At 36.8% G+C, this 14,431-nt stretch overlaps 1 protein-coding gene across 18 annotated transcripts in view; it reads left to right on the forward strand.

Moving 5' to 3' along the window:
• ERO1B (endoplasmic reticulum oxidoreductase 1 beta) overlaps nt 1–14,431 on the forward strand; it is a 65,256-nt gene that overhangs the window by 14,321 nt on the left and 36,504 nt on the right. For 10 of the 18 annotated variants that reach the window (XM_081569414.1, XM_081569420.1, XM_081569416.1 and 7 more), the window contains exons 3-6: nt 6,705–6,788; nt 12,106–12,147; nt 12,970–13,032; nt 13,497–13,579. In XM_081569414.1, coding sequence (XP_081425540.1) covers nt 6,705–6,788; nt 12,106–12,147; nt 12,970–13,032; nt 13,497–13,579 — 272 coding nt within the window. The remainder of the gene's footprint in view (nt 1–6,704; nt 6,789–12,105; nt 12,148–12,969; nt 13,033–13,496; nt 13,580–14,431) is intronic. The other 8 variants (XM_081569426.1, XM_081569424.1, XM_081569429.1 and 5 more) reach the window with 2 other exon arrangements.

Raw genomic sequence — 14,431 nt, forward strand, 5'->3', positions numbered from 1 at the left:
CTTTGATTTTCACTTTTAGTTTGTTTTTAAAGTTGAGCATGTTTTTTTTTTAATCCTTTTTCTGTATAGGTTACCTTAGTCTTTTAAATAGCTTTGAAGGTTAAAAAATATACTACTTGTGAAGTTTTAAGTTGTACATAAAGATACCAAAGTAGAGACCTAAAGATTTGGGAACCCGTCCCCTTTTCCCATCAGCACCAAGAATATACAAAAAAGTGAATATATCTCCTCAATACAAAACCCTTTAGAGATGCAGATCCCATAAACTTATTTCAAAAGAAATCTATGCCTAAGCAAACTATTCTAATATTTTAGACATTTTTCATACAAACAACACAGGTTAGAATACCTTCTTCTAATTCCTAGTCCTAAATTTATGTCTGTCTGCATTTATAACTGCTTTCTCTTGCTTCCTTTCTATTACTTGGCTTACCCAAATGAAATTGTGGCTTTTAGAAGTTGGAAAGGTAGACTATTGCCTATTTCATATGGTTCAGTCTAATACAGTGAAGGAAGTATTCCTTCTATCAAAGATCATCCCTTCACGGAATGTCCAGATCACATGTCCATTCAAAATGTCGTGGCCTCATTCTTCCACTTCTCCCTTTTTGGAATTGTTTCTTCTGTTTCTGTATCCTCACCCATCTGGTCAATAATAAGCTCTCAAATATTCAAATACATGGATGAATCTCTCATTTAATCGTTCATTACACTGAAATCCTGTTAGGTCAACATCATCCACGTTTTCCAAAAAAGAAAGAATGGTTTACTTATCCTAAGGTAGGGTACTTTTGTTGGCTTACAAACAAAACAGAAGTTTTATTAAGAAATGTGAGGCAGCTCACAAAATTGAAAGATAAACTAAAGAAGCATATTTCAGATGAGACAAATTATAGCAGGGATTAATGGCCATTCTCTTTGTGATACCAAAATTTTGAATTAAATTAACCATTTCCCCATATTTTTATATTATACATGAGTCAGATTTCTGGGAGGAAAGGTCTAAATTGGTCTTGGTAGGGTTACGTAGCCCTACCCCTTGACCAAAAGACAATTTGGTTAATAGTCCTATTTGTATTTGGATATTTGCAAATTGTTTCTCAAAGGAAAATTAGGAGATGTTACAGAAGGAGGAAAAATGAAAGTCACGTAGGCAGAAATAATAGTGTGCTTGGCTAGCCAACATACAGTTTATCCTTATGCCTGTGATTTAAAAAATGTTCCAACCAACATATTGAAATTACTCTAAATGTAACCACAATCTATTCATACCCTCTCCCAGAGGAGAGTAATGTAATGATCTAGTTAATCAGTTAGTTTCAAGTCTAAGATGTTTGGGTGCTCTATACTGTTCGAATTCTGTCAACCTACAAATTAAAAAAAAAAAAGGAAAGCTAAGAGAAGAGGTTAATTTTAAACACACATACATAGTTTTGATTCATCTAGCAAGGAAATACAAGTAGAAGAGCGAGCCTAACCTCTGACAACTGATCAGTTGGCTGCTGTAGCTGGTATTTATATTTTCTGTCTTCTACTATCCATTCCATTCCTTTATTTACCAAATATTTATCAAATTACTTTGTAGCAGAGTGTATTCTAGGTGCTGTGGATACAATAGTGAATAAAACAAAACCTCCAAACTTATGAAACTTTTTATTATTAGAGAGACAAACCTTGAACACGTAAAAAATAAAATATAATTTCCTGTGATAATGTAAATGTTATGGAGAAAAATAAAGCAAAGTAAGAGAAATAATAGGGGTGGGAAGGTAGATAGCCCTGTTTTACAGAAGGTGGTCGGGAAAGGAAGGCATTTTTGGCTGCACCATTTGAGCAAAGACCTACTTAAGGTGAAAGGGTAAACCATGACAAGATCTGGATAAAGAACATTTTGGGGAAGGGGAGTAGAACTACAGGTATAAAGGCATAGGGTGTTTGAAGACCAGTATAGCTGGAGGAAAGTGAATGAGAGGAAGAATTGGAGAGGTAGTTAGGGGCCAGATTTAAAAAGAAAAAAAGTTAGGAAATTCCCTTGGTGGTGCAGTAGTTGGGATTCTGTGCTCTCAATTTGAAAATTAAAGAATGACTTTTAAAAAACTGGAAGGCCATATTATCACGTAAAGTGTGATAAGAAGCTATTGGAGGAATTTGTGCAAAAGAGACAATAAGGGTGGGAGACAGGAAATGGAGAAACGATTTCTGAGGCTATTGCAGTAAAAGTGATGTGGATGTAGAATAAGGTGGTAGAGTTGGACGAGGTGAAAAATGATCCAGTTGGTGTCATATGTAAAAGGTAACACAGCAGACTTTTTGATGGATTGAATGTAAGGTGTGACAGTAACAGTGAAATCAAAGACGATTTCATGCCTAAGTTTTGAGTGTGTTACCAAAAAAATACATCATGACCAAGTGGATTTTATTCTAGGAATGTGAAGATGAGACTTTTAGGTCTTCAGCAAGATTCAGTACACCTTCTGATTTTTAAAAATGAAGATAAGGAAGTATCCATAATTCTTTCTGGAGAAGGAAATGGCCACCCACTCCAGTACTCTTGCCTGGAGGATTCCATGGACAGAGGAGCCTAGAGGGCTACAATCCATGGGATCGCAAAGAGTTGGAAATGACTGTGCGACTGACTTTCACTTTTCATAATTCTTTACCATGATAATTTCAATTGTAAATCAGCATTGCCAGCATCTTACTTGTGGGGAAACACTAGAAGAATTCTCCCTTAAATCAGGAACCATGCTAAGAGGGCACCTCCTGTTTCCTTTAATACTGGACCCTTAAATGAAATAGCATGTTTGTGTATATGTTGTGCTTAGTCGCTCAGTTGTGTCCAACTCTTTGTGGCCCCATGGACTGTAGCCCACCAGGCTCCTCTGTCCATGGGATTCTCCAGGCAAGAATACTGGAGTGGGTTGCCATACTCTATTCCAGTAGACGTTGAAATAGCACCTACTATTTCATTTAATATTGGACCATATTGGCCAATAGAGTCGAACAACAAAAAGCAACTAGAGGCATAAAATTCTTAAAAGAATAAATAAGGCTATCTCCATGTATAAATGGCAAAAATAGACCTAGAAACCTCTAAATAATAAATTGCACACAAATAATAAAAAGTACATTAAGATAGCAGGTTATAAATCTAATATTGAAAAATCAATATCTTCATAAATATGAACAATGTTAGAAGATATAATGGAGAAGAAATTCCCATTTACATTAGCAAAAAAGATAAAATATACAGAAATAAATCTATCAAAAAATACATTTATTATTTCTAAAAGAAGAAAGCTCCAAAACACTTCTTCAAGACACAAAAGTAGGCTCAAACAAATGGGCAGATGTCTTTTGTAGCATAAAGATGTTACCTCTCCCCCAAGTTGTGGTTCAGACCTTAAATTGTGTCTGACTTTTCACAACCCCATGAACTGTAGCCCACCAGGCTTCTCTGTCTCTGAAATTCTCCAGGCAACAATACTGGAGTGGATTGCCATTTCCTTCTCCAGGGGATCTTCCTGACCCAGGGATCAACTCTGTGACTCCCGTGTCTCTTGCATTGGCAGGCAGATTCTTTACCACTGAGCCACCTGGGAAGCCCCAGAGTTAATATATAAATTTAATGTGATCCCCCCAAAATAACAGTAGTTTATTTTTCTGGAGCTGGACAAGTTGTCACAGGTTAAGTTCCTAGGAAGCTGACTCTGAGACCGTGTTTAGTGTCCAAGAGGTTAATTAGGGGCAGCTCTTGGAACCAACAATGTAGAGAAGGAAAAGGAAGGGAGACGTCAGGACTGGGCAAAGGAGAAAATAAAGCTGTGACCTCAGGTGACACTCTGGAGGGAGTTCTTAATATTTTGAATTAATTTATTCAATTTTGGCTGTGTTGAGTCTTCATTGCTGTGAAGGCTTTTCTCTAGTTGCAGCGAATGGGGGCTGCTGTCCAGTTGCAGTGCTCAGGTTTCTCATTGTGGTGGGTTCTCTTGTTGCTGTTCTCTGGAGCTTGGGCTTCAGGAGTTGTGGCTTGTGGACTCAGTAGTTTCAGCTCCCTAGCTCTAGCGCACAGGCTTAATAGTTGTGGCACACCAGCTTAGTTGCTCTGAGGCATGTGGGATCTTCCTAGACCAGGGATCGAACCTGTGTCTCCTGCATTAGCAGGTGGGTCTTTTACCACTGAGTCACCAGGGAAGCCAGTAGTGGGGAGTTCTTAAGATAGTACAACCCCCAGAGCTGTCCCCACTTCAGGAGGATGCCTAGCCCTTTATTTCCTTACACCAGTCATTGGATGTAGTGACGTTGGGCAAAGTGGCTCTCATTAGATAAGGTTGGCTGCCTGCAACGTTTCCAGGGCTGGGGTAGAGGCCCTTTCTTCCTGAAGGGTAACCTGAGCAGCCTGTTGCAGTGTGTACACAGCCTACTCCTTGCATTTTGTATTAATTATCTATCACTGTGTAACAGATTAGCCTAAAATGTAGCACCTTAAAACTGAGAAGGTGCCATTGGAGGAACCCCCAAGGGAATGAGAAAGCAAGCCTTGTGGCTATCTAAGGAACAACAAGAGTAAAGTCTCAGGGACCACGGTGCGCTTTATGTATTTGAGGAACAGCAGGAGGAGGCCAGTGAACAAGGGGCAGGAAACTAGGGAATCAGCCCATGGGCGGGGCTCTCAGCCATTGAATTGGACTTGGATTTTGACCTGACCTGATTTTCAGAGGTATCTGTGTGGGGTGAGAGAGAGAAGAATTAGGGTGATGCCAGGATTTTGGCCTGAAGAACTAGAATAATGGAGTTGGTATTTACTGAGATGGCAAGAATTACTACAGGGCAGAGCACAATTTGGGGTGTCTTAGTACATTTGAGATATCTGTGCCTGTCCCATGGAGATGTCAGGAGAAGCTGGATTTACAAGCCAGCAGCTCAGGGGCACCTGCAGTTTACAAGGGTGCCAGGTGATTTTAAGCTTCTTTGCCTTCAGACATCCTGATCCCTCTGCCTAGAAATCTCTTTCTCTAGGAAACTTCTAGTCGTAGCCATTTTTACATGTTACCTTGGAGGCCCTCCTGACATCCCATACGCAGAGTTGACCACTCTCTTTGTGTTGCCAGTTTCTACCTGTTTTTGCCTCTTCCTCTGTGAATTTGGGTATGGCTTACCTCACCTCACATTTATTTTATTGAGGTGTCTATTGTGTGTTGTAGATACTGGGGTAAAATAATGAACCAGGCAAAATCCCCGTCCTTACGGTGAAGGGTTCAGACAATAAGTAGATAATATTCAGGTAGTGATAAATGCTATAATGATACAGCATGTAGGGTGCATACTGGGCACTACTTTAGAGAGTCTGGTCAGAAAGGTCTCTCTGCTGAGGAGATCTTTGAGAGAACCCTGAAGGAGGTGAGGGGATTGAGCCATAAAACATCTGGAGGAGCCATTGAAAAGGCCCTGAGACAGGAAGGAACTTGGTGTGTACCCAGCCAGAAGGCCATTGTGCCTGGAGGTCTGTGGGAGGAGACAGGTCAGAGAGGTGGTAGGAGGCCAGGCAATGGAGGGCCTGTGGATTACTCTAAAGGTGATAGGAAGCTGTGGGACGGTTTTGAGCAGGGCTTGGTATGCTCTGAATTGTGTTTCAAAGAGCTGATTGTAGCTACTGCTACTGCTAAGTCACTTCAGTCGTGTCCGACTCTGTGTGACCCCGTAGACAGCAGCCCACCAGGCTCCTCCGTCCCTGGGATTTTCCATACTGTGTTAGAAACTAGATAGCAGTAGATGCTGGAAGACTTAGAGTAGTCGGTACAGGGATAGGTGGTGACAGAAGAGATAGTGAGAAGAGAACAATGAATTGTTTGCAGGGAATAAAGAAAAGGGAGGAAATAAGAATAAAGCTTTGATTTTTGGCTCAGGCAATCCACGTGGAGGTCCTATTGAATTAATGCCTTCCTGTTAGGTTTAGAATATGAAAACCAGAGTTTGTCCCTGGTGAAATGTCCTGCATGGTCTTGCCTATCTCTCCCTCATTCCCTGCCACTCTCCCCCTTCCCTTCTAAAAGTCAGTGAAACTAAGTCAGCTTCTCAATTCCCAAAACTGTCCTAGTCCTGTTACCTTTCCACGTGCACATTTCCACCAACTAAAACACCACCTTCTCAGACGCCTCCAGCCACCAGCCCTGATATTTTCCATCACAGAACTCTGGATTTTCCTTTGTAGCACTTGCAGAATTTGTAATAAGTAAACACTCAAATAGGTGATTCCTGGTTCCCCCAGGAGACTATAAGCTGCAGGGAGGGAGTGCTTTTTCTGCTTCTGGAGCCTACACAGTGCCTGGTGCAGAATGGGTGCTCAGTGCACATCTGTTAAGGGAGTGGATGCCTGGGAGAACCTGGTCCGTGAGTGATGTAAGGAGATGGGAGACATTATAGAGTGATCCTGTAATGCTTTCCAGGTTCTTCAGATGAGCAGTGTGCTTGGACTTCATTCCTTTTTGAAGTGTCAGAGGACTAATAGCATTTATTTTAAATAATTTATATTAGACCTTGGATGTCTGAAAAACTTGAGTAGTTTTAACTTCTGAACTGTACAAATGCCACAGGGTAGGATGCCTTTCCTTCACCACCAGGTCCCTGGTACCCAGCACAGTGATACTTAGCATTGTAAGACTGTGACACATGTTGACTAATGCTCATTCTTTCTTTCTGTCAAGGTTAACCTGAAGCGACCGTGTCCTTTCTGGGCAGAAGATGGCCATTGTTCAATAAAAGACTGTCATGTGGAGCCTTGTCCAGAGGTAAAATAAATTTTTTAAAAATCGGGAAAAGAAATACTTTCTCTTGGGCTTTTAGATAAGCATGAACTCTACATTTTAGGCTATGTCAAAGCATTTGGACTTGGCATCAGATTCATATGCCCTCAACTTTCTTCTTTTTAACCAGGTTATGGAAGATTTAGTCTGTACTTGCCACCAAAATGAGTTTGAAGACACTCATGTATCCAGTGATGTTGGTGACTGGATGTTAAACTAGAGTCTGATTCTAAAATGGAGGCCTATTCTAGGACAGGATCTACAGTTGGCTGTTATTTCATGCTTTATTGAATCTGCATCTTGTTTCATGGGCAAAGAAAATGCTACTGGACCTTAAATTTCAAATTTGGAGTGAGAATTAGAGTGCAGAAAGTTGGGAAATTCAAAGCTTGAAATTAGATCTTCACTTGGTCTCGTTACATTGGGAGGAAAAAGGGCTGTACTTATTAATAGGGGAATGCTACATTTCAGACTTTATTTTTTGACATCTAGCAGTATTAATTGTATTCCTTTTTGACAGTTTCTTGCCGGGAAAATCCCATGGACCGAGGAGCCTGGCGGGCTACAGTCCATAGGGGTCGCAAAGAGTTGGACACGACTGAGCAACTTCACTTTCAGTTTTGACAGTAATTAGTTATAAGCTGTATTTTCATTTTACTTTTTTTGTTCTATTACCTAAAATCAGTTAGTCTAGTTTTTGCCTTACAAACAGGAAAAAACATCTGAACCAATGTCCTTTCTAAAGGGAAAGTTTTTTTTTAATTATTTACGTTTTCCTTTAAGAATAAAATGTTTTAACTTTTCAGTTTGAAGTAATTTCAGACCTACAGAAAAGTTGCAAGACTAGTACAAACAATTCCCATATACTTTTTATCCATATTTCCCCAAATGTTAAATGTTAATCAAGTTTGCTTTCTTTGTCCATCTATATGTATATATTAATATTATTATTTTTTGAACCATTTAGATATGTTACCAACATGATCTTTTATCCTTAAATACTTCATTGTGTATTTCTTTAAAAACAAGATTATTAACCACAATGTAATTAACAAAATCAGGAAATTAATATTTATATAATACTAATGTCTATAGACTTTAATCACAGATCACCAGCTGACTTAAAATGTGCTTTTACAGAAATAGCAACAATAACAACTAAGTTTCTGACCCAGAATCATACCTTGCATTTGGATGTCATATCTCTTTAGTCTTCTTTAATCTGGAATAGTCCTTCAGTGTTCCTTTCTCTTTTGTTGTCTCTTTAACAAACCCCTTCCCTTCCTCCTTTCCTGTTTCCCTTACGTCTTTCCTTAAAATACACCAGTTAATTTGAGACTACCTCTTATTTTGGGTTTTTCTGGCGTTTTCTAATGATTGCATTCAGGTCATGCACTTTGGACAGTGCACCATAGAAGGGATGGTGTGTCCTTCTCAGTGTCCTGTTGGGAGGCACATTATGTCATCATGATTACATGATTAGGCTTGTATGGGCAGTATTTCTTCATGGTAAACAGGGAAACATTTTTTGAAACTATAAAAACATCCAGTTTTTTATCATATTTTTACCATCGTGGTTTTAGCATCCACTCATGATTCTTGCCTGAATTAATTATTTATATGATGGTTGTCCAATAGTGATTTTTCTGATTCCATTTCTTCTACATTTATTAGTTGACATTCTACTGCATTCCTTTATTTATTGTATGTTTATGTCAATATGAACTTGAATTATTATTTAAATTTAATATCATTACTATCATTATGATTTTTAATAACAGCTTTATGCAGACGTAATTCACCTACATAGAATTCACTCATGCTAAACTGCACAACTCAGTGAGTTTTAGTATATTACAGAATTGCACAACAGTCATCACTATCTAGTTGTAATACATTTCACTACCCCAGAAAGAAACCTCTACCCATGGGTAGTCATTCCCTGTTTCCTACTCTCTCCTGCTGGAAACCACTAATCCATGCTGTCTCTATGAATTTGCCTATTATGGACACTTCATGTAAATAAAATCATACAGTATGTGATCATTTGTGACTGGTTTCTTTTGCTTAGCATAATGTTTTGAAGGTCCATCCATGCTGTGGTGTGTATCAGTACTTCATCCCATTGCCGAGTAATATTGTATTGTATGGGTATACCTCATCTTGTTTATTTATCAGTTGATGGACATTTGGATTGTTTCCACTTTTTGGCAACTATGAATAATGAATAAATATCCGGGCACAGATATTTGTGTGTACATATGTTTTTCAATTCTCTTAAGTATCCTTTGGAGTGAAATTGCTAGATCATGTAGTAACTTTAACTCTTGAGGAATTGCCCAACTGTTAACCATTGTGGCTGCATCATTTTACATGGACTCTAGCAATGTATGATGGTTCCACTTTCTCTACATACTTGTCAACACTTATTGCTGTCTTATCGTTGTTTGGTTTTTTTTTTCTTTTGGCGTGGGCTTTCTCTAGTTGCGGCAAGTGGGGGCTATTCTTCATTGTGGTGCACAGGCTTAGAAGCCATGACTTCTCCTGTTGTGGAGCACAGGCTCTAGGTGTGCGGGCTTCAGTAGTTGCGGCACGTAGGCTCAGTAGGTGTGGCCTATGGGCTTAATTGCTCTGCAGCTTGTGGAAGCATGTGGAATCTGCCCAGACCAGGAATTAAACCCATGTCTGCTGCATTGGCAGGCAGGTTGCTATCCACTGTGCCACCAGGGAAGTCCGCTGTATTATGTTTTATTTTAGCTGTCCTTACAAATGGCATCTCATTTTGCTTTTGATTTGCATTTCCCTGATATCAGGCATCTTTTCATGTGCTTATTAGCCATTTGTATGTATTCGTCAAAAGCATGTCTGTTCAAATACTTCGCCCATTTTTAAGTTGAGTTGCTGTTTTATTGCTGAGCTGTAAGAGTTACTTTGCGCAGTATATGTTTCTTAAGTTTTTATGTTAAGATATCAGTTTCTTATTGTCTACAGTGGATTATCCTCTGTAGCCTTAAATTTTTTTTAACTTTTTATTTTGTACTGGGGTATAGCCAATTAACAATGGTGTGATAGTTGCAGGTGAACAGTGAAGAGACTCAGCCATACATATACATGTATCCATTCTCTTCCAAACACCGCTCCCATCCAGGCTGCCACATAACATTGTGCAGAGTTCCATGTGCTGTACCGTAGGTCCTTGTTGGTTATCCATTCTAAATATAGCAGTGTGTACACGTCCAGCCCAAATTGCCTGACTCTCTCTTCCCTCTGCCCTACCCCCCATAAGTTCATTCTCTTAAGTCTGTGAGTCTTTCTATTTTGTAAGTTCATTTGTATCATTTCTTTTTAGATTCCACATATAGGGGATGTCATACAGTATTTCTTCTTCTCTGTCTTGTAGTCGTAAATTTCTAACAAAAATAAGTGAAAGTGTTTATTTGCATGTAAATCCCCAACATAAGAAATCTAACACAAGTATTTAAAAATTTGTCTCTTCCCTTCCCAATGCCATCTTCTTTCATTTCTTTCTGGAGATAAAAACTATCCCTTTATGTTGGTTCTTTTAACTAATATGAGGATATTTATGTTTCTCTCTCTTTGGGGGAGAATTTAATAGGCATTTCATATTGAACCCCAACTTGTCATGATATGGAGTTACAATTTGCATTCTATAATTTGAAGTCGAATTTAATTGTGAGACTCACTTAATTTTGTAATTTGCAGACTGCTTCATATTGTTAGTGGCAATGGCCAGGTTTATTTCATGTTTGATTTTAGTTATTAGCTTCACATTTGTCATTGCTTTTAATAATTCTCTTTTGTGATTTTTATGTTATACATGACTATCATCTGTGGTGCCTATCCCAATATTTCTCAATAGCCTATATTAAGATTTGCTCAAGTCACAAGTTACTGCGTCTAGCATCAAATCTTTTAAAAAGCTGCAAGTACACTTTTATTTTATGTGAGTTAGAAGACAACAGTGAGAGGGCACTTTTGATAAGTATTCCATACTTTAAATTCAGGGTCTGATACCTGTAACTGTTACATTTGGCTTGAGTTTTATAGTTTTCTCTCTTCTGCCCTCTGTTACTGGTGCTAGAAAACATTGAAATTATAAAATATTAGCAGCAAGTAATGTTTTAACTACATGATCTCTTTGTTCATTGGGGAAAAATTTCTTATCATTATTGTTACTAATATTCTTCAGCCTGACAGAAAAATATTTATTCTGAAAATTTGACTAAGTTTTATCTATGAAACATGAAAAAGTTTTAATAGGTAATTTGCTATTAATTTGATAATCCATAGATTGACATGTTGGAAATCAGTCCTCTGGTATGATCCTAGGATTAACCCTAGACTGTCTGCTTTCAGATATGATTTTTATTTAAGATTGTGTTTGATAAACCAGTTGTAATAATTCATAGATTTATTTATGCTTGAAATAAATTATTGGTTTTACAGAAAAGATAGACCTATATACAGTTGTTAACATTGATGTAATTCTTAGATTGGTAAACCTTAATCATAAACCAAAGAGCTTACTCTTTAAAAAAAAAATTATTGAAGTGTGGTTGATTTTGTTGTTTAGACATTACATCATGTCCACAATGTTGATAATTTCTGCTGTATAGCGAAGTTCCTCAGTTATACATATAATACTTTATATTTTTTCCCATTTTGTTTTTTCACAAGGTGCTGAATTTAGTTCCCTGTGCTATACAGTAGGGCCTTGTTGTTTATCCATCCTACATACAGTAGTTTGTATCTCCTAACCCCAAACTCTCCCAGTCCTTCCCTCTCCCACCCCCTCCCACTTGCCAGCCACAGTTCTGTCAAAGAACTAACTCTTGCTTTTTAGTATTAACTCAAAATCATCTAAACTTTAAATGTCAATTTCGAGCAACACTTTTAATTGAGCATAAAAAATTTTAAATAATTTTGAATTTTTAAAAAGTTGTTTCTGTGAAAAGAAAGTTTATGGAAAAAGTGATTTTGCTAGGGTCTTTTTGAACCTAAAAATTATATAAACTATTAGTTACTGCATTGAGAGTTATTAGAGCTGATGACAACCTTTGTCTTTCAGTTTTCTGTACTATGATTTACAAGCCTATACATTGGGGTAGTTCTTTACCTTTCATCTCAAGAGGTAGTATGAAAATAGAATTTGAATGAATGTATATTTTCTCCTTGTGGACTAAAACAGTCTTTGAATTAGGATAATGGCATTCATAATTTGTGAAAAAATCTCAAGAAATATAAAGATCATTTTCTAAATTTTTATTGTTGTTCTTTTAAGAGTAAAATTCCAGTTGGAATTAAAGCTGGGAATTCTAATAAGGTAAGTCACTTTGCTTCATTAAATATTTCTGCTTTACATAGTGAAACTTGCACCCTTACTGCTTGATGTGGTTGCAAAAGAGAACCATAATATGGTTAGCTGAGAACAGACACATTTTTGCCTGAAAATCCCAAATCCCTAATTTTGTAGCAAGTCATGAGGTGTAATATATTCTTACAATTAAATTATGTAGCTTCTTTTGAAATATTTTAGTTCTGTTTTTAGAACTTCTAGAAGAACTATAAAAGATAACTACAGTGTCAGTTTGCCTAATCAGCAGGGTTTTATCAGGCATGTGCTTTTATTCTTTTTCAACAAGATAGTCATACCCTCTCTCTCTGGTTCCTAATGCATTTGTTCTCCATTTTGTTCTTATATTCTCTACCATTTGCAGTCGTTTGTGCTCACCCTTTTTTATGTATTTTTGTTTCAGATCTAAAATAAATAGTATAAAGATAATTGAAATCCCTTCTGAACTCTGTCCCAGTCCCATTATATATTAATATTTCCTCCCTCCTTAGAGCTAGCCACTTTGTTGAAGTTGTCGTGTATCCTTCTGTGATACTTTTTATGTTGTATTATGCTTGTATCTACAAGTAATATATAGAGCTTTTACTTGAAATTTTTAAAACTTTAAATTTATATTTTGTGTTTCTTCAAGTTAAAAACATTTTTTAATTAATAGTTTTACTCAATATTGGCTTTTAACATTTTGTCTCTGCTGATATATGTAGATTTTGTTAATTTTAATAGCTGTAAAATAATTTGTATAATTGTGTGACTAGCCATTCCTCTGTTGATAGACATTTCAATTGTTTTCAGGTTTTTGCTATTACAAACAATGACGCACTGGCATCTTTGTCTTTCGTCGAATTGTGCACATATGTAAGAGTTTCTTTAGGTCTATATTTAGAAGTAAGATTGCTGGGCCAAAGGGTATGCCTATCTCAACACTATGAGAGAGTACCAAATAACTTTCTAGAGTGATTCTTGTTTTTAAATGTTGCTCTGGATATAGATTCAGCAGTAGGACTGCTGGCTCAAGGATTTATTCATATTTGCAGCTCTACATAAGTGTTAAGTTACTTTCCCAAGAGGGTCTTCTCAGTCCACATCATCACCAACATACCAATTCAAATTGCTACATTTTTAATGTCTTTGCTTACTTATTAGGTGGAAATTTGTGACATATTTTCATTTGTATTTCTTCCATGTGTTAAGGATTTTGATGATAGGATGTATCTATATTTAGTATATATTATCATTGACAAATTGACTCTTCTGCCAATGGAAAATGAAATAAAGGTAATAATTATCACTAAACTTACTTATTATGAACTTCCTTTCAGTACTTGAAAGTGGCAAATAATACCAAAGAATTAGAAGACTGTGAGCAAGCTAGTAAACTGGGAGCAATTAACAGCACATTAAGGTAAATTTTATTTTAGTAGTGTTAAGAAAATATTATCTTGTTTAATTTATTTGCATTAGAAATCTTTGATTTTTCTTGTGATTTTGATTAAACACTAGTTTCAACTAATTTTTAAAAGGAAGAAGGTATTCTTTATCCTAAATTCCATGATAGCTTTCCTTCTTCTTGTCTAATTTGTTCTTAAATTTCTGTCATCAATAGTGACTATTAAAAAAGAAAAATTCAGTCAATTTCTCAGCTAACAGGGTTTATGGGTCATTCTTTCTGATTATTATAGGAAAAGAAACTTGAATCTCTAAGTTCTTTTAAAATAGTAATTCATTGTGGGAAGGAGAAGGTGAGATGATTTAAGAGAGTAGCACTGAAACATATACATTACCATATGTAAAATAGATAGACAGTGGGAATTTGCTATATTCCTAAAGCCAGTGCTCTGTGACAGCCTGGAGGGGTGGGGATGGGGAGGGAGGTGTAAGAGGGAGGGAACATACGTATAACTGTGACTGATTCATGTTGATGTATGACAGAAATCATCACAATATTATAATTATCCTCCAATTAAAAATTAAAATGGTAATTCAATCTATATGTTGCATATTGACTGTTAAAGGTTTCTATTAACATAACTGTTACAATTCATAGATTTTTTTTCTGTTGACTTTTCTTTATTTGCTCTAAGTACAAACCTGCTTTTGAAGGCCAACATAAATAATTTGTAAGTGCTCTCAGCTAATGCAGTATAACATGACTGAGCAGAAGGCAGTATTGTAGAAATTATTTTTATTTTTCTTGTTTAGATATGTAGTTGTGTACTATAAATGTTAATAAAGTTAGCAGTTTTATGTATCTGAT

The sequence above is a fragment of the Giraffa tippelskirchi genome, chromosome 2 (assembly GCF_054371585.1).
Source record: "Giraffa tippelskirchi isolate mGirTip1 chromosome 2, T2T-mGirTip1v1.2.pri, whole genome shotgun sequence".
In the NCBI taxonomy this organism is placed as follows: domain Eukaryota; kingdom Metazoa; phylum Chordata; class Mammalia; order Artiodactyla; family Giraffidae; genus Giraffa; species Giraffa tippelskirchi.